This window comes from Cricetulus griseus, chromosome 2 (assembly GCF_003668045.3).
Source record: "Cricetulus griseus strain 17A/GY chromosome 2, alternate assembly CriGri-PICRH-1.0, whole genome shotgun sequence".
NCBI classification, from domain to species: domain Eukaryota; kingdom Metazoa; phylum Chordata; class Mammalia; order Rodentia; family Cricetidae; genus Cricetulus; species Cricetulus griseus.
In genome coordinates, this window is record NC_048595.1 from 336,396,713 (window position 1) to 336,424,675 (window position 27,963).

The 27,963-nt window shown below is 35.4% G+C and overlaps 1 protein-coding gene across 1 annotated transcript in view; it reads left to right on the forward strand.

The window, feature by feature from the left end:
- Fgf10 (fibroblast growth factor 10) overlaps nt 1–25,932 on the forward strand; it is a 72,141-nt gene extending 46,209 nt beyond the window's left edge. Inside the window, exons 2-3 of the mRNA XM_027401416.2 lie at nt 19,544–19,647; nt 25,735–25,932. Coding sequence (XP_027257217.1) covers nt 19,544–19,647; nt 25,735–25,932 — 302 coding nt within the window. The remainder of the gene's footprint in view (nt 1–19,543; nt 19,648–25,734) is intronic.
- Nucleotides 25,933–27,963: the final 2,031 nt, after the last annotated feature.

The window sequence follows — 27,963 nt, forward strand, 5'->3', positions numbered from 1 at the left end:
TAAATAAACAGGAAATTAGATTCATTGTTTTGGCTTTGCAGGAACATCTATCCACATTCTGACTAACATTTTTAACATGCTTCAAATTCATTACCTGGTTGAAGAATCTTCACATGGATATTACTTGATTTCCTACACCAATCCTTTCACTGACTAACTGTGACTCTATTATCTTGTCTTTGATCCTAGAAACAGAAGCTATTAATCACAACAGCAATGAAAACTGACAGAGTACCTTAATAATTGGTGAATTTCTGATAGTTATGGAGAAACTTTACATCATAAATAAAAGCAAGGAGGAGGCCTTTGTTACAGTTTCACGCCTTCATAATAATGTCTCTTTGAACTTGTGTCCTGAGAGGGAAGAGCAGGGGAAAGCTCTGATGAGCTTTCAAACACATCAAAGCCCAAGAGCCTAGAAGGATGATTTTATCAGCCTGAATGGGAGTGGGGAGGCATCTTTCAGTGTAGACAACCATTTATCTCTTATGAACAGCAGAAAGGAGCTCCCTACAGGGACTCAGAACCAGAAGGCCTACACAGAGCATAACTTCTCTTTGGTTTGGTATTTGTCAACTTTGATTATCAAGTGATGTTTTCTCAGAATCAATTTTGTATCTTGTATCGTGGGAGAAAAAGTTGAGTACCAGCTCTAGAAAATACTGAATAATATAAAAAATAATTTAAAACAGAATAATGTCATCCCTCATTAGTAAAATACATTAATTAACAACATGTTTGCCACATAAGTATTACCATTGTTCCATATGCTTTGAAGGCATCATGTCTTTTAATTCTCAGCAGTGTTCTAAATCCTATTATTATTTCAGAAAACAGTGGAATGACTTAGGTTTATCAAGATTACACAAGCCACACAAAGTCACAGAGACAATACATGGAGAAAGCAGAATTTAATCCAACCAGTTGGAAAATTTCAAAGCCATTGCTCCATAGTCTTCCTCAACTTTATAACTCAGGAAGAAGTCCTCTGTCACCTTTCTTTAGAGGGAGAGGGCCTGGGGAGACAAAGTGATATGGTTAACAACTAACAAAAGAATCTGCTTCTCTGTGTTATTTTTATCTTATTAAGTATTTTAGACTAATTATTTTTCAATATTATTGAACAAAAATAAATAAAAGAAATGTTTAACATGCCTAATGTGAAGGCCCGAAATATAAAGTGTTGCAAAATATGAACTCTCAGTTACTAATATAATAGAAGTAGAAAAGTTCATACCTGATATCAAGTGACAAGATTCTGTCAAAGCATAGGCACACTAAAAACTGTATATAAAATAATCTTTGAAAACTATTTATGAGGAATACTAAAACATTAGGGATGAGTATTGGCTACTATACTTATACATGTACACGTACATATATATATATACACACATTATAGATATATGTATATATAAAGAGTTAAATTATATATAAAATGATTAAGCTAACTACAAATAATAAAGGTATAAGAAACTCAATTCACAATCACAAGACATAAGTAGGAGCAATGAATCACAGCTTTCAAAGAACATTACTGAAATAAGTGCTAAAGAAAACTGCTTTCAAAAATTTTGGAAAGCATTTGGAAACAGTAACATGAAAAGATAAGTTTTCTACAAATGTTTCTAATACCCAGAGAATGAAGCTCATTTTACCATCTTGTTTCTATTTTCTAGTCTGTAAGATATGGAGTCATAGAACAGTTCTTGTTTTTCCACTCTCTGATAAAGTCATTTTCATAATTAGCAGTCAAAATTATGTTCTGTTTACATATTCAAGAGTTTGAATAATTATAGGGTCATTGAGATGAGTAAATATCATAGTCCACCAAGTTAGTTACAGAATATTTTCTCTCAATATATATATAATGATTGATTGGAAAAACAATACAAATTAAATTGAGACTAGCAAAATATATTATAGATTACTGTAGTGTGGGATGACTTGCTTTCCACAATCAGCTTATTGCAGTTAAAAAATAATAATAAAAATGATAACCTAAATAGGTGGAAATTTTTATCTTCATGAACAACATTCCAGTCACAAAATTAATGAACATTTAGAATGACATAATTAGATATGGCATGGAGTTTGGTGAGCATACAATTCCTGGAAGGTATTTGAATTTTCTTTTCTCTTCATAAACTATCTTTATTGAAATAAGATTTTTTTGGGATTTAATTCTCAGATTAGTGCTAAGCAGGACACTAGCTATGAACAAGACTGAAAACACAAGTAAAATTGAATCTTAACCTGGTGGAAAAATCTAAAGGGCTTTCCCAGTCTCCCTGAACTTTTAGGACAAGCAGAAGTAACCCTTGCTTTGTATTTTAAGACAGGATGTCTGAAGGCCTGATCGACTCTTGGTGAATGATTTTTAGATCATCTGGTAGTTAGAAATGTAGACATTGAGGCTTTATTTTAGATAACCTGTGAATTTTTTTGAGAAGAAATACCCAATCACGCTCGTGGGTAATCTAAGCAATACATGGTTTCACCCACTAGAGGGCAGAGAGACATATGTACCACCCAGGACTCCCTTTATTTGCAAAATAGAGTTAAAAGTTCCTGTAAAAATCACTTATTGCTGGATGTGGTGGTACACACCTTGAATTCCATCACTAGGGAGGCAGAGGCAGGATGATCTCTGTGACTTTGAGGCCAGCCTGGTCTATAGAAAGAGCTAAAGGATAGCCAAGGCTACATAGTTGTTTCGGGAAAAACAAACAATAAACAAATCACCTACTGTTATCAACAGGTATAAAAATAGTTCCTTGAAAATAAAAAAAAAAAAAAACGAAGTCATACTAGGCTAACATGGGAAAATTCAACATGTGAGGTTAATGAAATAAGTGGTACCATGGCATTAACTATGTAAAATCAGATGCCAAATCCTAAATTGTAACTTCAGCTCTTGGCCATAGTTCACAGAACTATAAAGATGGAAAAAGCTTTGATACTCACCTCTGGGGCAACCTCCTTATTTTAGAGATGAGAAGGAGGACCATGAGAAGTTAAGCAGCTTTTCTAAAACTAGAGTTAACAGTTTGCCAAGACAAAGCTGAAATTGTTGTCAATTGAGGTCAGATCAAAGGAAAATGAAGGATTTAAAATATGTTAAACTTTGTTTTATTCCATTGGTAAAATGTGGTTCACACCTAGGGTTGACATCTGTCATGGGCATAATTCCAGTAGCTGCTTTGGAGGAGTTCAAGCTGCAGAGGAATTTGTAATTTTTTTCTTTCTTTCTTGAGTTACTTATTTTCATCTGCACTACATTCAGAACACAGCTTAGATGTCTCCAGATCAAGCCCAAAAGTGTCCACATGTAAATATCAACCAAACACTAAGTATTGGGTAACCATAATATGTCATTCTTTTACATTCCTTTTAGCATGATGCTTTCATGAATGTTGGTGGTGGTCCTTGGTTCTGTGTAGCTTGGCTAGTAACCACTTCTCATCCCGAGTTCCACATGGCTTTTTGCAAGCAAGATGGGATCAATAACATTGTGTCAGACCCACAGATACAAAAGGTGTTGAAAACTGGGCTAGTAGATGTTCATTCATCTGAGAAACTGGCAAGGCTTCACAAGGAAAAGAGAGCTAATTGCACATATAACACCCCCAGTACAACGTATGTGTCTTCAAAGTGACCTTTGAAAAGAATGTTTTTAAATGTCAGTGCTTTTTAGAAAAAATAAATCAATGAACCAAAAATGGAAATTGCTTGAGAAAAAAACAACTCTAGATTAAAAGCACATAGAACCACATTTTCATGTCCTTTTCCTCTTGTTTTTTCTTCAATAAATGTTTAAATTATGTAAAATGTATGAGCATAAGCACTTGGGTGTTCATAGAAATTTTACAGTTTCTAAATCTAGATCTTGATTTTTGATTAGGGCTCAAAGAAAAAAAAAAAAACTATAGTAAAGTATTTACAGAGTGATCCCAGCAACAGATAAACTCTTAAAAGAAGTTCCTGAAAATCTGAAGGTCTGTTTGGACTACCTGAATTTCTATCCTTATGAAGGGAAGAAGTCTATCCAAAAATGCAAATTCATATCTCAAATAAATCTTTACATTATTTCTTCAAATTAAACAAGCAAATAAACAGTGCTAACACTATTTGTCTGTTTCTCCTTTGACCATTAATTCTAGTGTATGAAAGAATTTACAGCTATCATAATTTGACCAAGAAGCAATTACACAAGCTCACTTTTAATTACCAACAGCAGTAATATAAAATGGCTGATTAGAGACTGAAGAAAACAGACAAATAAAGATTTAAAAACTAACAAAAACCTCACAAAAATTAAAACTGTCCATTCAATTGAGTTAAGAATTCCTATTTTATAGTTTTAACAGATTATAACATTTTAGGAGTTTAAATATAATTTAGATATTTTCTCAAGAGTTAGATGAGATCTTATAGGGCATGTATTTTCCTTTTCATAAAAATACTACTACCTGAAACAAAGCAGTAGTATCCACTGTGTATTGCTTGCAAAATTCACAGATATATATTCTCAGATATTTTAGCAGAACAAACCTTTTAGACTGATTCTACAAGTGTCATCTAAGAGTTTCTTTTCTCTGACCCTCTTATAATAAAGCAATGTGTCTTGCAACCATTCCCAGTAATGTTAGTGGCACACTTGTGTTTATATTTCAAATATGCTTTTCATTTTCTGAAACAGAGGCAAATTCCTGGTGATATCTTAATGTTTTAAGGTAGCTAATGCCAAAAGGCTTGGACCTGTTCTAAAACTGAATACTTCCCAGATGTGAAGTAGGGTTAAAGGTGGAATAACTAACAAAAACCAACTTCCTACCTATGTTAAACTTACTTAGATGAATTTTAAGTAAGGATTAATTAGACAGTAGGACCTATAAGCAGCTGAAGCCACAGAGGTAAAGAAGGAGGCTTTCTTAGTTGTAACATAAGCATGCTGCTGAGAAAGGCAAGCATTGCCTGCCAGTGTCTCTTAATAACCTTGTTTACATTACTCCTCTAACTAACTTGCTTTTGAAAATGCAACACTTTTAGAAATTTTGAATGGTTATTTACTGACATATTAAACAATTTATAGTTCTGGAACAACTACCAGATGAAGAATGAAATAGCAAAATTGTATTTAAAATATTTAACTCATGGGTAAGTCCCTACATCTAAAAGGTCAGTTTATGAATCACAAGAGGAAGCTACAGTCAATAGGGCTTATCCTAGACAAGCTTGACAGTGCAACATACTCTGTGATGGTAATGGTTCTGAAAACTCTATGTCTCAAGGGAAGGCAAGCTATCTATTGTAGGAGAAGAAACCGTGTCAACTCATAGGTTCAGTAGATCTAAAGACAAATTGGAATAAGGATCTTCTGTCTAGCAATTCTTAAAGACTTGGGTACTGTCACCTGACATGCCATTGAAAACAACTGTTTTGTATTGGAGACTGGTAAATTTTACTGAACCACTTAAGTCTAATCCATAAATTTTAAAACAAATGTTTATGGTATTGGAAGCATATTTATTTGGTGATATTTTCATTCAAATTATCATGTGAATATTCGTTCTGGTTGAGGCAAAAAAAATGGTGCAAACTTAAAAGGCTAGCATCAAACATGTCAACCACGTAAGAGACAAATCTATTTTGATAGATATAATAAAAACTAGAGTGGACAAAGCCAAAAGAAATCAATGACTTGCATCTTTTTGCTAATAGAAGACCAAAATCTACATCCATATTTTTAAAATATATCAACCAGTTATTTTATATAGGAAATTACTTGAATAATTCTCCTTATGGGCATACTGGTCTTTGATTTATGAGTGTTTTATGTATATAGATGAGGTTGTCAGTGAGGGTTAGCTTCTCAAAGATGGGAGCATGGTAAGCTAAGGGAAATATATAAAATCTGTCTGAGAAAGTTATGTTATTAGAAAATAACTGATTATATTTTTTTACTCCTTAAGTTGGACAACAAAATTTCCTAGCATGAGTTTCGGTGTCAGTATATCTTTCACTTCCCAGTGTGATTGCCTTATGTAGTAGTCAGCTAAGCAAAGAGAAATGAAAAGGAAAAACTATCGGATTCCACAAGCAGGACACTCCTCATTCCCCTGTGCAGGCCAGTATTTTTGGAAGTAGGTTAGCTGAAGGTGAAAACAAATCTAACAGTATAGCATACACAATCCTTGAAGATTGAGGAGGAAGAACCTAAGGAAATGTCTCTCAAACTCTTTTTCTGCAAATCAAGTTTGTGTAACTGGACAAGACGTGGCAGAAGCCTGTGCAATTAGATCACAGAGCTCAGGACCACAAATGTAATCATTAGCGGCTGTCTTTGTGGACTGGCAAGTTGAAGAAACAATAAAAAGAGGAGATGGTGATAATGAAAGAAGCAGGGTGTTAAATGGCTCTACTTTTCTCCCTCATGTCTTTTAAGTCTACCTAAAGGAAAGACTTTGTCATCCTCTTCAGAGTTAAAGTGTTGAATGACTGTGAAGGCAAAGAGGGATGAGGAGGCTGTTTGTTCGCTAGAGGAAGAAAGATAGGATCTGCCACCATGTCAGAAAGCTGTTAAGCACTCAAGATGAAAACACTCATCAGGGTTTTAGAGTCAACAAACAATTGTTTATATTTGGATATTTGCACCAGACTTCCTTACCTTCACATCTCTGGCCAGGCTTCTTAGACAAAGAACATCAAGGGCTAGGGCTGGGACACTGGCCTTTTGTGCTTAGGTGACCTCTTTCAGAATTCCTTTTTCTAAAGGTTCCCATGACTACACACTATGCCAAGGAAAAGAGAGAAGTGGTCCTTGACTTCTGACTGAAACAAGTGGATTTAGTAAGAAAAGCCTAAGTACAATAATTCTTATTTAGATTTGAAGTTCTTTTTTATCTTTTATTTTCCTAGAGCATGAAGTCAACAGTAAAGGGTCCTAAGCACCAAACATCAAAGATTGTCAACACGGTCTTCTTAAAGTTGCACTGGGCCATCAGTGGTTTAGGGTACCAGATTGTGGCTTTTGAATAAAATACATATACATCAACTCATGTGAGGATTTGGTCCATAGCTAGAGACTGTGTTGAGTGGAGAAAACAGACATGGGTCTTCTGATTTCAAACTGGGTGCCACACTTAGAGTTGCAGAAAATTAAAGAAGGAAAATCTGGCTTCTGTTTTCACATAGTGCCACCATGGAACTTCAGAACTGAAAAACGGAGGACAGAAACCAAGAGCTCCTACTTCTCTTCTTTCTTTTTTCCAAGGAAAATGAGTTTCACAGACATCCATTGACCATGAGTGTTTTTCTGATGAATGCATTTTCCCATGGCTATATTTGGGCATCAGCCGTGAGCCTGCCCTGCCATTCCAGCATAAAGATGACAGATGCAGCCCAGAAGGAGATTTTCAAGAGCAAGTTAGATCTCATTCTACCCTCAGTCAAACTATCTTCTTGCTTCATTCCAGCTCTCTGCTTGTGGCCAAAGATCAGAGATTTGAAAATTGCTTGAAACCTACATACTAAGGCATTTCTCCATGACAGTGTATGCCAAAAAGAAAGACATTTTGTTTCACAATAGCTATAATCTACCCATAGTTAAAAAAAAAAAAAAAATCCTTGGTTTGTTCCTTCTATTTCTGCTACCAGCCATGCTTTAAAATTTTAAGTTTTTAGAGGGCAGCTCTATTTTTAATTAATTCTGCTTCAGTTAGGTCATTTTTTTTTCATTTTAATTTGAAGTTGTTTTCTAGCTGTTCTTTTGTGTAAGACAGATGTGCATGTATCTATTCATCAATATCTATCCATCTGCTGAATAACAGCAACTGTGGAAATAATGCCGTGCCGCTGGTCCTAATTTTTAGCCTATTTTCATAAGATAATGAAAACTACAGATATATCTCCTTCTAAGATGTAGATTAGGACCCTTACTTTTCATCCATCTAATTATGATTTGTAAGCTCTTTTGGGAAAACACAGTTACTTTGACTCTTATGAAAGAACAATGCTCACTGAGATCCTTTCAGTGTTTAGAAGCTGATGTTTTTATTCTGATCTAAAATCAACAAGAAAAGTAGAGACAATTAAAATAGAAATGGAGCATCATGGGGCTGTTGGTACCTGAAAATTCTCTCTCTCTCTCTCTCTCTCTCTCTCTCTCTCTCTCTCTCTCTCTCTCTCTCTATCTCTGTGTGTGTGTGTGTGTGTGTACTTTCAAGGTTATAATATAATTACAGTATTTTTCCCTTCCCTTTTCTTACTCCAAATCCTCCCATGTATCCCTCCTCATTCTCCTTCTAATTCTGGACCTCTTAAAAAATTGTTATTGCATACATATGTAAATATATACTCCTAAATCTAACATCTAACCTGTTCAGTCTGTGTAATGTTACACACATACACACAAAGACACACACACACACATACATATATATTCACATACACACACACATATATAAATACATACATACATATATATATATACATATTATTGAAGGGTGGTCGCTGGCACTCTGAACAACCCATTCTTCTTCATAGATGTTTTCAATGATTTGTAACCTAGCCTAAAAAGCCCACCCCTTTACCTAGAAATGTGTGTTGGCATTTTATTGAAATTTGATGAAACTTTACAAACATTTTTGGACTTCCCAGCTAGTGATGAAACTGTTAATCGCACATATCACAAAAGACTGATTGATGCCTCTCATTGAATTTGTAACTGCTTGACAATACTTCAGCCAGTCAATACTGAGCAAATCAACCCAAATTCCTCATTGCAATGTACTATGAATATAAATAACATTAATAAGTCTTCTGAAAATAAAAGCATTAGAAAGTTTTTGACTGAATGTAACTTGAAGCATTTTTTCATGATATAACATTGTAATTCTTTACATGCATGTCTTTGAGTATGTACATGCTAGTAAATGAACCTAGAACCTTGCACATGCTAGATGAGTGCTCAAGCATGGAGCTATTACTCAGGCCAATACTGTAGGTTATTAAACACACAGCTGAGTTAGATATACCCAAATGAAATTTAAGATAATTTTATCTTGTATACTTTTCTAATTGTTTTTAACATTCTTGATTAGGGTACAAATTGAGTAAAATCAAGTGTTTAAATCTAGGGCGTGCGTGTGTGTGTGCGTGCGTGCGTGCGTGCGTGCGTGCGTGCGTGTGTGTGTGTGTGTGTGTGTGTGTGTGTGTGTGTGTGTGTGTGTGTTTCTTTTGTTCTACTAACTTTTAGGATTGGAATCCCTGATTCTTTACCATACTGATAATTTTTGTGTGTGAGAACTTATATAGACTCTCTCTCTCTCTCTCCCTCTCTCCCCCCCTCTCGTCTCTCGTGTGTGTGTGTGTGTGTGTGTGTGTGTGTGTGTGTGTGTGTGCATACAACATTTCTTTAAGCTACAGCATTGTGGATTTTAGTGTGTGTAAGCAGAGTCAGTGTGCAGATACAATTTACCTGTTTGCATTTTGAAATCTTCCCTAAGCTTTCCTACTCATCATTTGTAACCAACGTATCATAAACCCTTCCTCTTATCCATTAGTTTTCATTTGAAATTTTGGATTTTTCTGAAAAGGCAGCTCTATTTATTGAGAACATGTAGTTTTCAACCAATTTCAGCATTGGTTTTTCTGATAAATGGTGATACTGACATAATTTATTTTCTTTGTCCCCCTGAGGAGTCAGAATATGACAGATAGGATTCACAATTTCTAGTAATTCCTTTACAGATTGTTAACCTATGATTTAATGACAACAAAAGTATGTTAGATTAGGACTTTAACACTTTTACTCAACACTCTATACGCCATATAAATTACAGGCCCGAATCATCAGTTTGTATTCTCTTCCTACTCTTCTTGTTGAAGAAGCAGTCCTTTCTCCTTCTATGTTATCATGGGAACTGTGTTTATTCCTAGAACTCTTCTCAGCCCACTGCTACTCTCTTGCTCTGTCTGGACTAGAACATCAGACTCACAATGCTTTAACTTTGTTCTTTATACGATTTCAAACTACTGCACCAAGCATGTACTTTACATTAATTTACACTAAAGTACCCACTCCAGCCTACTGGCTACACTTTGATAGTCTGTGATCAGAAATAAACCCTTGGTTCTGTTCAGAAAGCCCTGTTTTCTTCATTGTGCCAGTTGTACAAATACAGAGCATTTTCATGGACTTTGGGAATATCATGTTTACCCTTGGTAAAACTCACTCCTGCCAGTTTCTAGTAGAGACATGAACTTCCTAAGTATTAGGATCATAATTTATCATGGCCAATTGCCATGAATCACCAAACTATAATATTTAATTATAAAGACAAACATAGTTTGTCAAGTTCTAGTTATAATTTGAAAATTTTATGTTAACAAATTTCACAATCAAGTCAAAATTCACATTTCTAAGTAGTCATGGAAAGACTTTAGTGCTAACTTAGATTATTTTGACAATTTGTCAAACTTGTAAGCGTATGTGTTTGAGCTGTGAGCTTGTTCCATATTATGTATCTTACTATTCAGAGCCATCCATGCTTACCTGATTTATGAACTCTTCAACACATCAAGTAAGACTTTCTTGTGGGGAAGAAAAACATTTTCATGTGCTTCAATGACTCATTTTCCTTTTAATTAAGTCAAGAAGAAGAAGAAAAATACTACATTGTAATTGGTATATTAGAAAATTTTACTTTGAAAATTAACTAATAAGGTAGGTATTTCATTGGACTATCTTTAAGATAAATATCTAAGTAAATATAATGATAACTTTATTGCAATATTCCATATAGCAATTCATCTAGCCCTTTGTGTTAACTTTAATTTTTCCCCCATTTATAAATAGAAAGCAATGCTTGGAGTCAAATAGACTGAACTGTTTCTGGGTAATGAATAAGATGAACTAGTCTATAAAACATAAAATTGATATAAAGTCTTTGCCTGGCTGCCAACTGTTTAATAAATGTTTACAGGAGCTCAGGAAGAATATAGACTCAGGATTTACTTCTTGTCCTAAGTGACCTTTCTACAGGTGCTTGGATAAGCTTTTCAATCTCTCTGGATCCTCTGGTGTCATCTCTTGTAGAAGAAAATGGATATGAAGTAGAAATTTTCTATATTCAAGCTCTTCTCTTAATTTACAATGTGCTAAACCATAGCCTTCCTTAGGTTTGAAATACTCTCACTTTAAAAAAGAAACAAAAAACTAGTCTTTTTATATGTAGTGATGTTTTACTCCTTTTGAGACTGTGCAGTTCATGCTTTAAATTAGACTGATCAAGGCTTTGATTGCATACAGATTTCTGAAATAATTTATAACTTAATTTTAGGACATGAAAAATATATGAGAATTAATGTTTGCCAACACCTCCTTACTGCAGTAGTTCTAACTTAAGGGGTTCTTTAGATTCTACTAATGCACAGAACAGCTATGAGATCATAAATCACTTATTGATTTCTCTGGAAGCAATAGCATTATGGTGATTGGTGGTGAGGAAATCACTTCCTGTGCAGAACAGCAGACTTTTTCTTCTTTCAATGTTCAGTACAGACCTGCATTACATATGAATTCACTCAGGCTTTTTCCACACTGTGAAATACAAGAATAGGAGGTATAGTCACTTGTAAGACCAATCTAGGATACCCTAGTTTGAAAAATTTAACAGAATCAAACTTTCTGACTTTGTAGAATTATTTGAAGAGTAATTTATCTAATAAAATGAGATTAATAGTTTTATTTAACTTTATATAAATATATCTTTTGGCATCTAAAGTAAAACTAATCTAGGAAAAATACTACTCACTTCCTTGTTCAGAGCTTTGATTGACACCATTTGAATGGGCCCTTCTCGAAGTACCTGCAGTTCTAAACACCTGTGTTTTCTGTACCAGCCCCACCACATCCCATGTGATTCCATTTCCAACTGGAACCAACTGTCAATCATATACAAGCATTTGTAAGCATGTACTTTACCCTAGCTAGCCATCAAATCCTCTCCTGGTTGTGAGGCAAATTTATATCAGAACTTACTTAGATAATTATGAAGAGCCCACAGAAAATCCTAGGTCCAGAAACATACCATTTATGTCTTTCTGGGAATATGTACTAATAGAAGGTAATGTTTCAAAATAAAACACTTGAAAAATTGATAAATTGAAATGAGGTTAGTTTTGGTTTTCTTTTCATCTTTACTAGGGCGAGAGACTTAATATAAATGATTACCTAGATGATGCTGTCTTATGGACAAGGATTGTCTTGATTGATAATTGATGTAGGAAGACTCAGTCTATTGTGCTATTGTGAATGTCATCATTCCCTAGACAGAGCATCCTGAACAGTAGAAGAGTAGAGAGAGGAAGATGAGAGCAGGCAAGCATAGATGCATTTATTTACTTTCTTTGCTCCTGACTGTGGGTGTATTGTGACAATCTGCTTGAGTTTCTGCCTTGACTTCTCTGAAATCATAGCCTATGACTTAAAATCATAAGCCAAATAAAACCCTTTCCCCAAAGTTGTTTTCTGTCAGTGTATTTATCACAGCCACAAATAGGAAATTAGAACACCTATTGAGAAAAAGGCAGCTAGACAGTATCAAGCTGATATTGAAAAGACACATTAGATTGCTAACTCCAAGTATTGGTTGACTACTGATAAGTATGAAAGAACTGGAGTCACATTTTCTTTGTAATAAAATGCAGTAAGAAATGTCTTAAAGGGAATTCAAGAAGTCAGTAAGAGTTTTAAAAATTTGTATTTTGGATTCTATTGTAAATTTCTGACATTTGAAAATATTAGGTTAGTGCCAATGGGTTAACTATTTAAAGTGGTGTGTGTGTGTGTGTGTGTGTGTGTGTGTGTGTGTGTGTGTGTGTGTGTGTTTGATGCTGGGTATAGAACACAAGACCTTGGACATAATATAGGTAAGCTCTCTACCACTAAACTATATCCCCAGACCAAATGCTTAGTTTTTTTAAATTATCAGTTAATTAAGTGCAGTCTTAAATTTATAATTGTTTTATGATTGGTCTTTATTCTCATCCATGATAGCAAGCTGATTGTGAGTTTATCTTTAGTTACTAAGTGAGAATTTGAAAAGTCATTTGGTCTTTTTGTACCAAATTAAGAAATATATGTCTTCTCATGGAACACTGGTAATGATTTTCTCATTTTGGATTAATTTCTATCTGTAATTCTAAGTGAATGTTGGGAGTCTCTGAAGGGACTGTAGCTGAAAAAGAAGCTAATAGTTGTCCTGCATTATGCTGAACAGGAGGCTTACATCTATAACTGTACCAGATAGCTGGACTTAGACCAATCATTAGCCCACTACGCTGTCTTTCTTTGAAAGACAAGATCATTCCAGGAAAAGCATATTCCTTCAACCCTGGGTTGATGGGCTGGTGATAAAATGAATCCCCATTGCACTAGGCCAGTTTCACAGCTTTGAGCAAAGCTTTAAGGGCAACATACAGGCCTTTAATCTCTAATGTCAATATAAATAATCACTTCAGAATGTCAATTAAAGTTGTTAAACTCTCCTAAAATTCACTTAACATTTATACAGTCACACTTAGGAGAAAAAATGGCAGTAATATCTTTCATAAAATATTTATTTTATTTTATATCTATGTATGTATAGTTCATCTGCATGTATGTATGTGCACTATGTATGTGTCTGGTGCCCACAGAGGTTAGAAGAAGGAATTTGGACCCACTTGACCTCTGCAAGAGCAGTACATGATTTTAACCACCGAGTTGTTCTCTAACTCCTCTGGTAATAATATTATTTCAAATCTTTAAGAAGCTGAGAAAATAAATGATACATATATAGCATGTAGATCCCAAATTCACGTTTTGACCATTATGTGGATGTCAAGATTCCCACACCTGCTATGCAGAAGAAAATCCTCTTCTATCCACATCTATCAAAAACTTTTGCGGGGGATGTTAACTGCTTCCTCTTTTCCTGTTGTGGTTCTGCTTCTCTACATGCTTCTGCCATGGCTTCCCTGCATCAAAGCTGCTCCCCGCCTCTGAGTTGTAATGTATAGAGCAGTGGGTGGTCCTGATGCTAGCAGACCAACACTGACTGAAAATTAACATGCTGGAAAATCTAATTCCAGGGTCCCAGCCTAGACCCACATAGTCAAAAATCCAACCAATGGATGTTTCAATGTGTCTTCCAGATGGTTGCTAGGCAGGTTTGGGTTTGGGAACCACTGGGATAGGTTAGTTAACTTGGCACCCCTGTGACTGAGCTGACAGGGCACAGATTTAATGGCCCCCTTCCCTGAAATGACACACAACCCTGTGAGCTATAAGCAATTTGTCCCAATTTACAAATAAAAATACTAAGACTCCCTGAGTGTAACTGACTTACCTGCATCACTTAGCCACCCAGCAACAGAGATGGAAAACCTAGCTCTTCTCTGCTTTCACAGCTACTACTAATTCACTCCCTGTATACAAAGTGCCTTTCCAAATTTCTTGACTGAAAACAGGACTTTGCAACTCCCTTTAAAACACCTGTGAGTAGAAAAAATGATTAAAAAGGAAAGAGTTAACCAAAAATTAATAAATATATGAAATCAATATTATAGATGTTATATTATTTTAGCTATACTCAATGTAGGGATTACTTATATAAGCATTCTTTCAAAAGAAGCCAAGCTAAATTGTCAAATTAACCAAATACACTATCTCAGATAGGTCAAAAATGTATTCTCATTGCAATTATTGGGAGATAAATTTTAGAGTGCCTGCACTCCAGTATTATAGATATGACTCCAAGATAAATGGGATTTTATTTCCATTAAAACCCAGAGGTTTTAAATGATTGTTCACTAATAGATAGTGACATGCCTAGCTCCACTCCTTAAGCAGACTGCAATAATCCTTTTTGATCTTTTTTAATCAAATATTTATGGAGTATTTTGTTGACATATAACACCCATGTTTTTGGTAACAGTTTTTTTACTCTATAGTCTTTGATCTTTTAATATCATGGGATTATCAAAGGGAAAATAAAAATAGGTAAAAAGAAAACAACAACACTAGATACTGACTTCAGATATTCTGACAGTCACAGGAAGGAGAGAAGCATCATGGAAACTGAGCTTAACTCTAACACAAAGGCAACTGAGTATTTTAAAGGAAGAACAGATAGGGAGTGATTTAGCACCATTTCTTTTGCAACTAGAAAATACCTGTGACTGCATACCATGTAAGGAATACAGGTTTATTTGACTCACCATTCCAGAGGATAGAAAGCTCATCATCAAAATGCAGACATCTGGTAAACCCTACTTGTGGCATCAACACAGCAGATGGCAATACATGGTGAGGAAGGGCAGGTTACCTGGGGTCTCACTGCTTATTTAGTCATGAATTCCACCATAGAAACCTATCTCTCCCTCACAATTCTAACAAATACTTTGGTATATTACTAATAGCAGTTTTACTCAGTAAAATGTAGACAGAGAAGAGGCTTTGTGTCCAAACATCAAATCAACCATATTCAAAATAATATATGTCTACCAATTCATAATTAGTAATTTCTCCAAAACTGTTGTTTTTGTATGTAAAAGGCACAATGCTTAGCTCTGATACATTTTGCCAAATTAATTGGGAATTTTAGCCATATATAAAATTATATGACACAAGAGGGTCATATACTTTTTAACAGCCTTACTTATGGTACATTTTTAAAAATAATTTAAGGAGCAGAAGAGATGGTTCAGTGATTAAATACATATATATTATTTTGTTGTCTTATGTTGACCAAAAATCATTATTGCTAAAACCAAGGACCCTATATAAAAAATAACCTTTCAAAATAATTTCAAAACTCCTTTATTTATAATTATATTAACCAATAGTTGAAGATTATTTAAAAGCTAGAAAAACTTTCACATTAGCAATAATTTACCTATAACTGATATCAAATACATCTTATAATTCACTAAAATTTCCTTTGAATTCATTTTGACTTTTTCATTTACCTTTATTTTCATTATATTTAGATATGAACTTATTAATTGATGATTTCACAAGTATAACTACTATCAAAAACAAACAAAAATTTTAGATTTCAGAAATGCTCTAGTTTGCCTTGCACAGTCATTGATTCTTTTATGTCATTCAATGACTACATATCAAGCATATATAATGAGTATCATTGTGGTTATTATTCTTTAATGAAGGCTAATTATGAAAAAGAAGAGTCAAAGTGGAAATTCTTACATGAAATGCATAGCCATGCAGAGTGTCTCACAGGACTGAGTGAGGCTACCTAAGCCCTGATGTATATACTTTAAAAGTGATGGCCACCCAAGGTATTTTTCCATGTTATCATACAATAGATCAGTTTGGGACTCTATGACTCATGTGAAGGAGGGAGAGATTTAACTTAAAAAGGTTAAAATTCTAATTCCATTATACTAAACATGATACATTCTAACATATTGATTAAAATTATCAAAGTACCTTGTATTATAATTGTCCTCAGACTTGGTAGTAAAAGTCTTTACCATTGAGCCATTTCTTTGGCTCTCAAAAACTTTTAGCAGCTTTAAGTTTTAAATAATTATGGCATCATATAAGGTGCAAGAAATCCAGAGAGGTCCCACGTACCTTTTACTCACTCTACAGCACAAGGTCTTTCAACTGGCATTGCATTGTTTGTCAAAGTAGACACATACAAATTTAATAGGTGATGATCTAAAGAACCTCAAAAAATTCTGGAGTTTCTTTCCAAAAATAATTGGAATAAGGCAAACTTGATAATTTTCACCAAATACATGAAACCATAGAAATTACATATGAAAAAGCAGAGATGCCCTGCAGGCTTGGTTCTGCACAAAAAAGCCTCCATATCCACAGATGCTTGCAATAAATGCAGTCATTGCCTGTGGCCTACAAAGCTTTTAAATTATGATTTAGTGACCTGTGGCACAACCAAAATTTATTTTTAGAACTCAAGGATATTAAATAACGTTAGTCTTTTTTTCTAATTTGAAAATATAGGAAGCCTCTTTTGAAGAGATAGTCAACCTTACTCTGATATGAACATCAAGCTATACTTATACATGGTAGAGCATCATATGATGACCTTCAGATATGTACATTGAGAAAAATGCTTAAAAGTAAATATTTTACATGCTTACCCAAACTGGCAGTAAAGTAAAAAAAAAGGGGGGGGGGAATGTTTGACCAATCCTTTAAATTCTGAGTTCCCATTTGAGGTAAAAATACAAAGGCTTCAAGTGTATCTTAGTGAACCTGTTGTATGCTGCAAAGTTTCCAAAATAACCAGCCAAGGATTTGATGATATTCATATCATGTTGTTTCCTTTGTTCAGCTTAGTCTCATTACTATAGCTCCACTCTACTGCTTCACCTTCAGAAATTCTGTTCTTATTGTTTGTGAGAACCATTCTTCATGCTTCTCTTTTCTATTGGTTTCCTGTCTCAGTAGAATACATATGGAATATCTCACAGTTTACTGACACTGAACACTTCTGCTTAAATATTTTTACATTACATCACTTCCTGTCGAGTTGGCATCTTCTTGTCACAAAGTATCAGTTTTCTTTCCCTCTCTGAAACTCAGGTTTCCCCCCCCATGTGGCAGACCAACATCCTTGGGAGAATGGCATGTTGTCATTTAATAAGAGATTTAATGAATAATTTTGCTAAATGGTTCCTACAGGATCCCCCTGTAGGAAAGGGAAAGAGGAAAAAATGAAAATATTCAGAGGTGGAGGGTAAGGAAGTGGGAAAGCCCCAGGACTGGGTGTATATAGACATCATGATGGACCTAAATAACCTTGTGTGTGAGCTGTAGAACTTTATCTTCCATTTTCTAGTCTATAACTGACAATGAGAACAGCAATATCTCATTGAGGAATAGGTATGGAAATTAAAGTAACGAACTGCAAGAGAGTACTTTTGATATATGCAAATGAATAAGTGTGTGAGTACCCCAAGGGCAACAACCAGCATAGAGTAAGATATACAGATGACATAAACATTGTCCTCAGTACAACTCACAATCGGTCCTTGGTTTGGGTTTGCAAGCACAGTGAGATGCTGCGTTAATGAAGATTATGCTGTGTGAACTCAATACTTCCTCGACACATGGCTAAGGGTTTTGCTTCATGTTATCTAACACAAGTCTCTTTTTATGTCAACTTTGCTGTCAGAACATTCTAGCATTTCTGCCAGCTTCCAGTAGACTAACCTGGGAAAGGAAAGAAGAAAAGCAGTTCATGTCCTGAATATAAGCCTCTTTCCCCGGAGGGAATATAAAACTCTGAGAACACACTTTATATACTCCATTGAAGATGGTGCTTGCCATCTTAGGTGATACACAATTCATCATCTGACTAAGACAACGGGGGTTTGTCTGATCTATGGAAAACTTCCGTAGCCTCTTAAAGAAGTTTCACAATTCAGGGGAAAAATTGCCTCTAATAATAACTGAAGTCCTGATATCTAAGCAAATTCCAGTCATTTTGTATATATAGTCCTGTGTGCACAGCAAAATTCTGAGAGAAATATTGTTATGCTGCCCAGTTTTCAAATGACACTGAGACATGGAGCAGTTTGATTACTTCTGTGGTCATTTTCCAGTAGATGCAGAGCCAGGAATCAAAAATACATATACCTTAACTCCAGATGCCACACTCTCCTCACTGTGCTGTTCACCCTGCCTAATGAAATACGTTTTTAGTTTGAGGTAGTCTTAGGTGGAAATGGCTTTTTGCATTCTACATCAAATGCCTTTCCTACAACCGCTTACAAACTTTTCTAAGAATATCGTCTTTACATACACCAAACTAAACACCTTTGACTGGAGGCAATGGTCTTTATTCTCAGCCACTACTTCCCCAGTTTCCTTTCTTTCTAGAAAAAAAGAGTAAACCCCTTAACGTGGAGTATTGTATCTGCTATTGTAAGGCAATGTGGATGCTGAGAAAAGTCTCTCTGTGCCTCAGCATGTCAACACATTGCTCAAAAATAAATTTATCAGTTAAATGCGGCCGAGGGATTTAGTTTATCTAAATGTGCTACAAAGAAAAAATAGTTTACCATTGTTTTTACAGATTGAGGTAAATCTGACATATCATTGACATATGCTGTGGATTTAATTTAATACCACAGTACAGATGTGAGCTCTGATAAGTTTTTGTGAAATCTAGGCTAAGATGAGTAGAGTAGTTTCAATATTTATGGGGTTGAAAATGCAGAGGTTGCAAAGGAAGCATTTTAATTAAAACAACATTTGCCTGTACATGCTCAGAGTAAGAATGGAGAGGAAACCTTCCAAAGCCTTACTACTGGTTTCATATACTCAGTGGGGTTTTCAACAGTTTTGACTCAGTTTGGCTACCCCATTATTTGCCTTTTTCTTTGAGGTAAAACAAAATGTACTTTATCGTTTCTGTTGATTTTTTTTTTTTTAAACCTTCTCCCAACTAAGCACAGATGACTCTTTACAGCTTGCCTTTGTAATTGTGTGTTTTAGGTATCCTAGAGATAACATCAGTGGAAATTGGAGTTGTTGCCGTCAAAGCCATTAACAGCAACTATTACTTAGCCATGAACAAGAAGGGGAAACTCTATGGCTCAGTAAGTAGCTGGCTTTTGTTTTTAAAACACATTGCTTTAAGTTAATACCAGAGAATTGGATGGTTTCCTAGAGGATACATTGAATGGCTTCATTGTCATTTGATCACTACTAATAGGATTCACAGGGGCAGGGGGCTGGTCACCAGCATCTCAATGGTCAGCAAAGCAGCTTGTTCAACTCTATAATCTACTGAATTGTTTGCCCTTGAATCTACTACACAGGACATTACTGGCATTTGTGAATGTTCAGAACTGCAAGCCAATCAGAATCTCACCGAAACAACTGGATGAAGTAGGGGACTGGACACAACTTAGTGAATAATTACTTAAAACAGAAAATTTGGATGGAATGTAACCTCATATATCATGAGTATCTGCCATAGCTGAAGAGAAAGCTTGGGCTCAGATGTTGTAGTTTTTTTTTTTTTTAAATCATAAATGGAGAAACATATCAAGAGATTCATGATTTTTCCAAGTTATTCAATGAACTTTAGAATTGTATGTACCTAGGCAATAGTTATTAATTCTAATTATGCATGAACATTATAGACATTATGTAAAGACAGAGAAGTGTCTTACAGTAGGGAATACTATCTACAAAAGTACAGGTACTGAAAGAGGACACTTGCACTATGGTCCTCTCAATATCTGCAAGTGGTAAGTATTTTGAATATCACCTCTTCAAGCTCATCAACTTGATTTAGAACAGTTCTTGCACTAAAGTCTCATATAAAATAATAGTTGTTTATAATTAAAATTGCAATCATAATTAAAACAGAATTATATACAGTATATCAATCATGCTATTTAGATTTTTAGAAGAAGCTGTCTGCCATGTGCCAGATATTTTTTGGTCTACCTCCCAAAGATGCATAATGAAGAAGTATATAGTCACACATGGCAATGTACAGTTATGATTACAGCACTTAGAAGGTTGAGGTAAGAGTAGAGTATCACAAGGTCCATATTAGCCTGGGACATGTAGGAGAATCTGACCCAAACAAAGCAAACCAACTCCTAAATGCATACACACCTCACGTGCTGTGCAGATGCCTCTTCGAGCTATATTCTCTGTGAGTCTCTTCATTCACTCTGTCTGAACTCATTGCCAGGGTACCTCTGCCATGTTACTTTAGACTCACTATCTGAAATGTCCAGTCTTTTACTATCAGGTTGTGGCCTTCAGGAAGGTGGTGTGAGCTGTCTCTCCCCCCCACACACACAGAGAGAGAGAGAGAGAGAGAGAGAGAGAGAGAGAGAGAGTTAGTTTTGACTTCAAGCATTTTATAATATGTAAGAAAAATGTCAACAAATATGAAATTGCTACAGAACAATTAATTGTTATAACAGAAGACCATTATAGTAGCCTTGTGATAATGTTAGAACTCCACTTAGTTGCCATTTGAAGGATAATACAAGCAGGTCAGTTGATGACTATGGATATGTTTCACAGTTTTAATCCTCAAACTATACCAAAGAAATATTAAATAAATTTAAATTTTTATGAATTCAATTCTAGAAGAGAACATGGAATATAGCTATATAAAATTTCAATTGTATATTTGGAGGATTTACAGTAATATCAATGGGCAGAAATAAAAACCTGAGTCACTTTAAATAATCTTATTTTTTTCTAGCCAGATATTGACTACTTTTACATTTTTCAAAGCATCAAAAATAATTCAACTTTAAATATGCAAATAAATGTGCATGGGGTTATAATACTCTGCTAACCTCCTCGGGGGCTAAGTATGCAGGAAGTATACAGAAAAAACACACAGGCAAACACATCCATACACATGAAATAAATATTTTTTTAAAGTAAAAAACAAAACAAACAAAAATATGTCTGAATCCAGGCAGTGGCCTGAACATTCATTCCAAGCTACCAAAGGCTGGGAGAGGAGGATAACTTGAACCTACAGGCCACGAGTTCAAAGCTATTTTGGCCAACAAAGCAAAATATCTTGGTCCTTTAAAAACATCAACTAAACTTGTCCAGGTCCTTTCTTGATCCACTGTTTCAGAGTTAGTACATAAGAGGACCTCATGTATTTGTATATTCTTTGAAGAGGGTCTCCAATATACACATAGCCAAAGTCAACATAATACAGAGGTAGAGCCAGCTAATGTAATTTAGCATAAGAAAGTAAATGTATACAATTCATGTTGTGAGGAAAGACTACACCAATTTTAATGATAAAACATGTTCATTTTAAAATAGGGTATCAAGACAGTAACAGCCCACTCTTAGATGAACTGTGACATGAAAATGTGCAATACTTTCTTATCATTTCCCCCATTTCTTTCTGTGTTGACATACCTCATGTGCTGTGCAGATGCCTCTTCGAGCTATATTCTCTGTGAGTCTCTTCATTCACTCTGTCTGAATTCGTTGCCAGGGTACCTCTGCCATGTTACTTTAGACTCACTATCTGAAATGTCCAGTCTTTTACTATCAGGTTGTGGCCTTCAGGAAGGTGGTGTGAGCTGTCTCTCCCACTATAAACATAGCATCTAGATCCAGTCTGTTTCCAGAGCCTTATGATACATAAATCTTTCTATAACCCCTGGAGCTCCCCATTAGAATACATGCTCTCTGCTTTTTGCCCATCCCACAGCTGCGTATCTAAAAAGTGTACTGTTAGAAATCCAGATTACACACGTAGTATAAGCCTGGAACTTTCCATTCCAGCAGCCATTGTTTTGAGCAATACTATCCTATGTTCCAAGTTTTCTCTTGAATATTAGAACTGAGCAAGTCTTGAAGATGAATTAGTATGGTCCTCAAGCACCATGATTTAAAAATCAAATGTCCCAGATAAGCATGGAAAATACAAAACCTTTCTTTAATCCCCAAAATTAACTTTGGGTTTTTGTTCAGCTAATTCTTTTATGTAACAGGAATAATAAAAACCCAGACACAGATATTGGGGTTCAAGCTTCAAGCTGAAGATCAGAGAATCAAAGCAGCCAAGCCTGTAGATCTTACCTCTACCAAGCTGAAATGGCAATCCTGTCTCCACAAATCCTCAGAGGCAAAAGCTCTCAATTCCTGTCTTCTGCCTTGTATTCCTTTCTCCACCCAGCCATATCACTCCTGTCTCTACCTCCCTAGTTCTGGGATTAAAGGCGTGTGATCCCAAGTGCTGGGATCAAAGGCGTGGGCTTTGTTACTCTTCACTCTTGCCAGGGTGACCTTGAACTCAGAGAGATTCATCTGCCTATCTCCTGAGTCCTGGGATTAAAGGTGTGTCCTACCACTGCCTGGCTTTGTGGCTTGCTAGTATGACTGCTGGGATTAAAGGTGTGTATCACCATTGCCTGACCTCTATGGCTTGTGGCTAGCTTTGTATTCTGAACTCTCAGGCAAGCTTTAATAGATCATAAATAATATATCACCACATTTTAAAAATACTTTATTAATTCTTTAAGAATTTCATACATATTCATCACCAGACCCTTCCCCTGTCTCCTTCAAGATACACATCCACCTCCTTACCTTCTCCCTCCAATCTGTTGCTACCTCTTTTATAATAACCATGGATTCAAATTTCTGCTGTTTAAATATTCCTAGATGTGGGGTCATCTGCTAGAGTGGTAGACTGACTGGAATCTACAAGCTTAAAGAAAACTGACTCTTCTTCCTTGAAGTCATCAGCTGTCCATAGTATCTCAATTAGGGGTGGGAGCCCAGGAACTCCTTCCTACTTCATGCTAGAATACTGACTGTCTTGACCTTGCGAAGTTCTATAGACAGCCACAGGTGCTGTGAGTTCTTGAATGCAGTGGTCCTGTCATGTCCAGCAGTCACTGTTTTCTCCAACTCTTTCTGACCTCTGGTTTTTATACTCTTTCTCCCCACTCTAACATGATAATCCCTAAGCCTTAGGGAGAGGGGTATAAAATAGAGTTGGATGATCATTTCACAGACATTTACTCTCCACATTTTGACTAGTTGCAAGTTTCTGCATTAACCACAATCCACTACAAAAAGAAACTTCTCTGATAAGTTCTAAAAGGTATGCTAATCTGCCAGTAAAAAGACAGAGATTTAGAGGGCAGCCTGATGCTCTCTATTTAGCAAAATAATAACAGTAGGTTCACTCCTGAGGCCGTGAGCTCCCCAACCATAAATTCTTGGCCAGATTTATATAGCACAAGGAATGTTTTTCCTCCTGTGGCATGGGTCTTACATCTAATCAGATAGTAGTGGTTATTCCCATAATATTTGTACCACTATTGCACCCACGGACATCTGTTGCCACGCCAGTCATTATTGCAATTCATAGGGCTCACAGACCAGTTAGACTACTGATGGATTTTTCCAGCAGCCTGCATAATACTTTTCAGCACAAAAGCTAGCCAGCAGGGAGAAATGTCCCTAGTTGTTACAACCTAGATTTCTTAAACATTAGTACTTATGTTTGCATGTATCTCATGAATGTCTAGGCCGTCCTCCAGAGATTACAGCTATGGCACATCTCAGTTACATCCCAAGTGTCAAAACACCCACGATGAAAATGCTGACTCAAGCACACTTCTTTTTAAAAATATATTAAGGCATACTTCTTAAAAAAATATTGTTCTTTAAATTCATTTTGGGGAGGAAAAAATAGCACCCAGTATAGAATCTCAAATATGAAATTACCTGAAATAGTCCCAATCTTCCTTTTAAAGGAATTGTTACATTTGTTTTGTCTCTATGTATATTTGTACATGAGACTGTAGGCACATAAAACCACATTGTACATGTCAAAATACAACTTGAAAGAATTGGTTCTCACTTTCCATCTTGTGGTTCCTGGGGATGGAACTCAGGCCATTTGGTCATTGAGACAAGTGTCTTAAACCAATGAACTGTCTTACTGGCCTCTTCCTTTACTATTAAAACTACATACCCTTTTAAAAAGTGTGAAAAATACTTGAAATCCATATAGTTTTAGACAGACAGATGAATAAGAATAAAAATTAAATAAGTTCATAAAAGATTTAATTTTTTCCAAGCAAAATTTTTTGTTTTATTTTAAAAATTATTTTAGATAATTTATATTCTCTTCTTAATATCTATCATATCACCATATGCATTTTGCATTTAATAGTACTTTACAAATGAGAAACACACACCACTACTCAGTCTCAGGAATGTAAAAATAAACTTCAGAATAAGACATGGAATTTGGGAAACAGGTGAGAGAAAACTCTTGACGCCTCAAAGCTCCCTAACAACCACTTGGCTACTTGGAACAATGACAAAATGCTGTAGGTATAGATGGACATCCCAGTGAGAACATCTGAATGCATTTTCAAGTACTATATTCATAATTACTTTACATGCTGATAGACAAAACAAGGCTTTTTTTTTTTTTTTTTTTTTTTTTTTTTTTTTTTTTTTTCTTTCTTTCTTGAAATAGTCCTACACAGCAGAGACTGGCCTGGAACTCACTATGTAGCTTTACTTCGGTTCTGCTTGCCTCTACATTCCAAGTGTTTGGAATATAGGTGTATGTAACCATGCATGGTATACAGAGAACTAGGGATAGAACCCAGGGCCTCATGCCTTCTATGTAAGAACTCTACTAAGTGAGCCACATTCCCAATCCCCAAACAAGGCATTTCTATATCTTACTTTTAAAACATTCCTTGAGTTGATCTTTAGGCAGATAATGTTTGTAAATGTGATGGGCCCACATTTCTGGTGATTCTATCTTTCCTATGGGACCTATAGTTAACACTATGAAAGACAAGACAGTAACACTGTCCCCTCTAGCTGGTCCATCATAAATATTGTCATTGTGATGTATACTTCCTGACAATCATTCTAGGCGCTTAAAACATGTTATATTCAAAGCATATCAACTTTTTAAAAGGACAGAAAATGTGGCTGTGGTGATTAATCAAAGGTGACGATTCATGTGTTTTCATGTCTCTTGTCCCCTCATTCTCACTCCTTCTCTTAGGGTCCCTGTTGACTGGCAAAAAAATGGCAGCTATAAACAAGACAATGGACTGTAGCTCATTAGATGGTATATATCATATGAAATCAAGTATCATCAACATACAAATAAATATGTTTTTCCTTTGCAGAAAGAATTTAACAATGACTGTAAGCTGAAAGAGAGGATAGAGGAAAACGGATACAACACCTATGCATCCTTTAACTGGCAACACAATGGAAGGCAAATGTATGTGGCATTGAATGGAAAAGGAGCTCCCAGGAGAGGACAAAAAACACGAAGGAAAAACACCTCTGCTCACTTCCTCCCAATGGTAGTCCACTCATAGAAGAAGGCACTGTTGGGGGATGTAGTACAATCAAAGACTTTTTGACCAGGAAGAGTTGGAGTTGGGATCCTCATAGAAGACTGCCATGGAAAAGGCAAAGACATATCAGAGTTCAGCTTGCTTAAAGGAAAGAAGGCTTTGGAGATTTTTGTACTCACTGCTGACATATGAAGTTCTTTTCATTAGCTCTGTGCCATGCCTTATAACTAAGATAAAGGCAAATCAAATGGGATGGAAGTTATCCCCAAGTGAACAACGTTGTCGCTGGGGTGTTTTTCTGTTTGTTTGTTGTTTGTTTTTTAAGTTTTTTTTTTTTTTTTTTTTTCGAACTTCTGAGATAGAACTTAAAGGAACATGGAACAATCTGTTGAATGATCTTTGGGAAAGTTATTTATGGAATATGAACACATATCAAAGACTTTCATTGCTCATTCAAGCCTGATGATTCAATGAGCAGGAAGACACGAAAGCATTTACTGGAAAGCTCTTGGGTCATATCATATGCACAACCAAAGGAGCTTTGGGTGTGGCACCATGGAAGAATTGGATCAGATTTACAAATATAAACATATTAGTGTGAAACTGTTCTAACAATACAAATAGTATGGTATGCTTGTGCATTCTGCCTTCATCCTTTACTATTCCTTTCTAAGTTATTTATTTAATAGGATGTTAAATATCTTTTGGGGTTTTAAAGAGTATCCTCAGCACTGCCCTCTGATTTGCCTTCTCTCTCTCTCTCTCTCTCTCTCTCTCTCTCTCTCTCTCTCTCTTTCTGGCATCCTATTCATGTTCATGACAAAGTGTTTTAAAAACTTGGCAAACACTTCAGAAATAGGAGATGAGATCAAGGGAGCTGAACAAGTGCCCCACCAGTTGACTTAATTTGCACTTCTGCAATAAGAACCATCAGTGATGACTATGGCAGAGTTCTGCTATAGCTTAAGGAACAGATACCTGTCATCATTTGCCAACACTTATCAGTCCCGAGGCTTCCTTACCTAAAAACATAGGATGACAAATTCTCTTTCATTGCCTTATTTCATCTCCATGACTATACCAAAAGAAGGAAAATGAGTTGCTAGATTTTAGGCTAACCATTTCTTTTCTTTTTTCTTTTAACTGATGATGTCTCACTATAGGTCACAGTGGCAAATGATGGAAAGGTTATCTGCATATGCAAGAACCCTTTGTAAGTCCCACTGAATGCTTCTCCCCAAAAGGAACCAAAATACATTTGGAATGAAGTGCAATTCTCCCAGGGGCTAAAACTGAGCAAATATATCCTGGTATATGTGTAACCACATACTGAAACCTGTTCAAGCTGTATGATCTAGTCTTTACAAAACCAAATAAAGCTTGTTTTCTGTACATTTAAAGTGTTCTAGAAGGTTCCATAATATAACTACATCAAAATTTATTTTCTTAGAGCAGGTATAGAAAGCAATACATAAGTGTACCATTAACTGTCACTTTGTATTTCATAAATAAACACATAAGTCTTATTTGCAGTGTCTGTAGTGATTTAAAAATGTAAAAATCATTATTTGTTCTAAATATTTTAATGGATAACTCTAAGACTATATTGATGCTGCAGTTTTATCTCCTTATTTCTTGTTTGGAAAAGTCTGTTTATTTTTATTGTTTGGATACAGTATTTTGGTATGAATGAAAGACTCACCAAATGTTCTTTTCACTAAAAATTTAACCTCTACAAAGGCTGGTGATTTGGGGACCTCTTCTAACACATTTGTGCTGATGCTTAGCCAGTGCAAATCAATTATTAAAAATATTAAGTTAAATGTTAACCAGTTATTAAAAAAATCAGCTTTTTTGAGAATGTTCCCATGGAGTAATCCAACAAAGTTCATATTTTATGATTTTTTTTGAAAAGCTGTTATATCAAGAGAAATGCACAGAGGCTCAGTGCTTTGGTTTATGGGTATAGTTGCATTTCATGGTACTTTTCTTTCAACTTGTTTTGTGACAAATGGGGTTTTTAAAATGTATACTTTTGTGGTTGGATTCTGT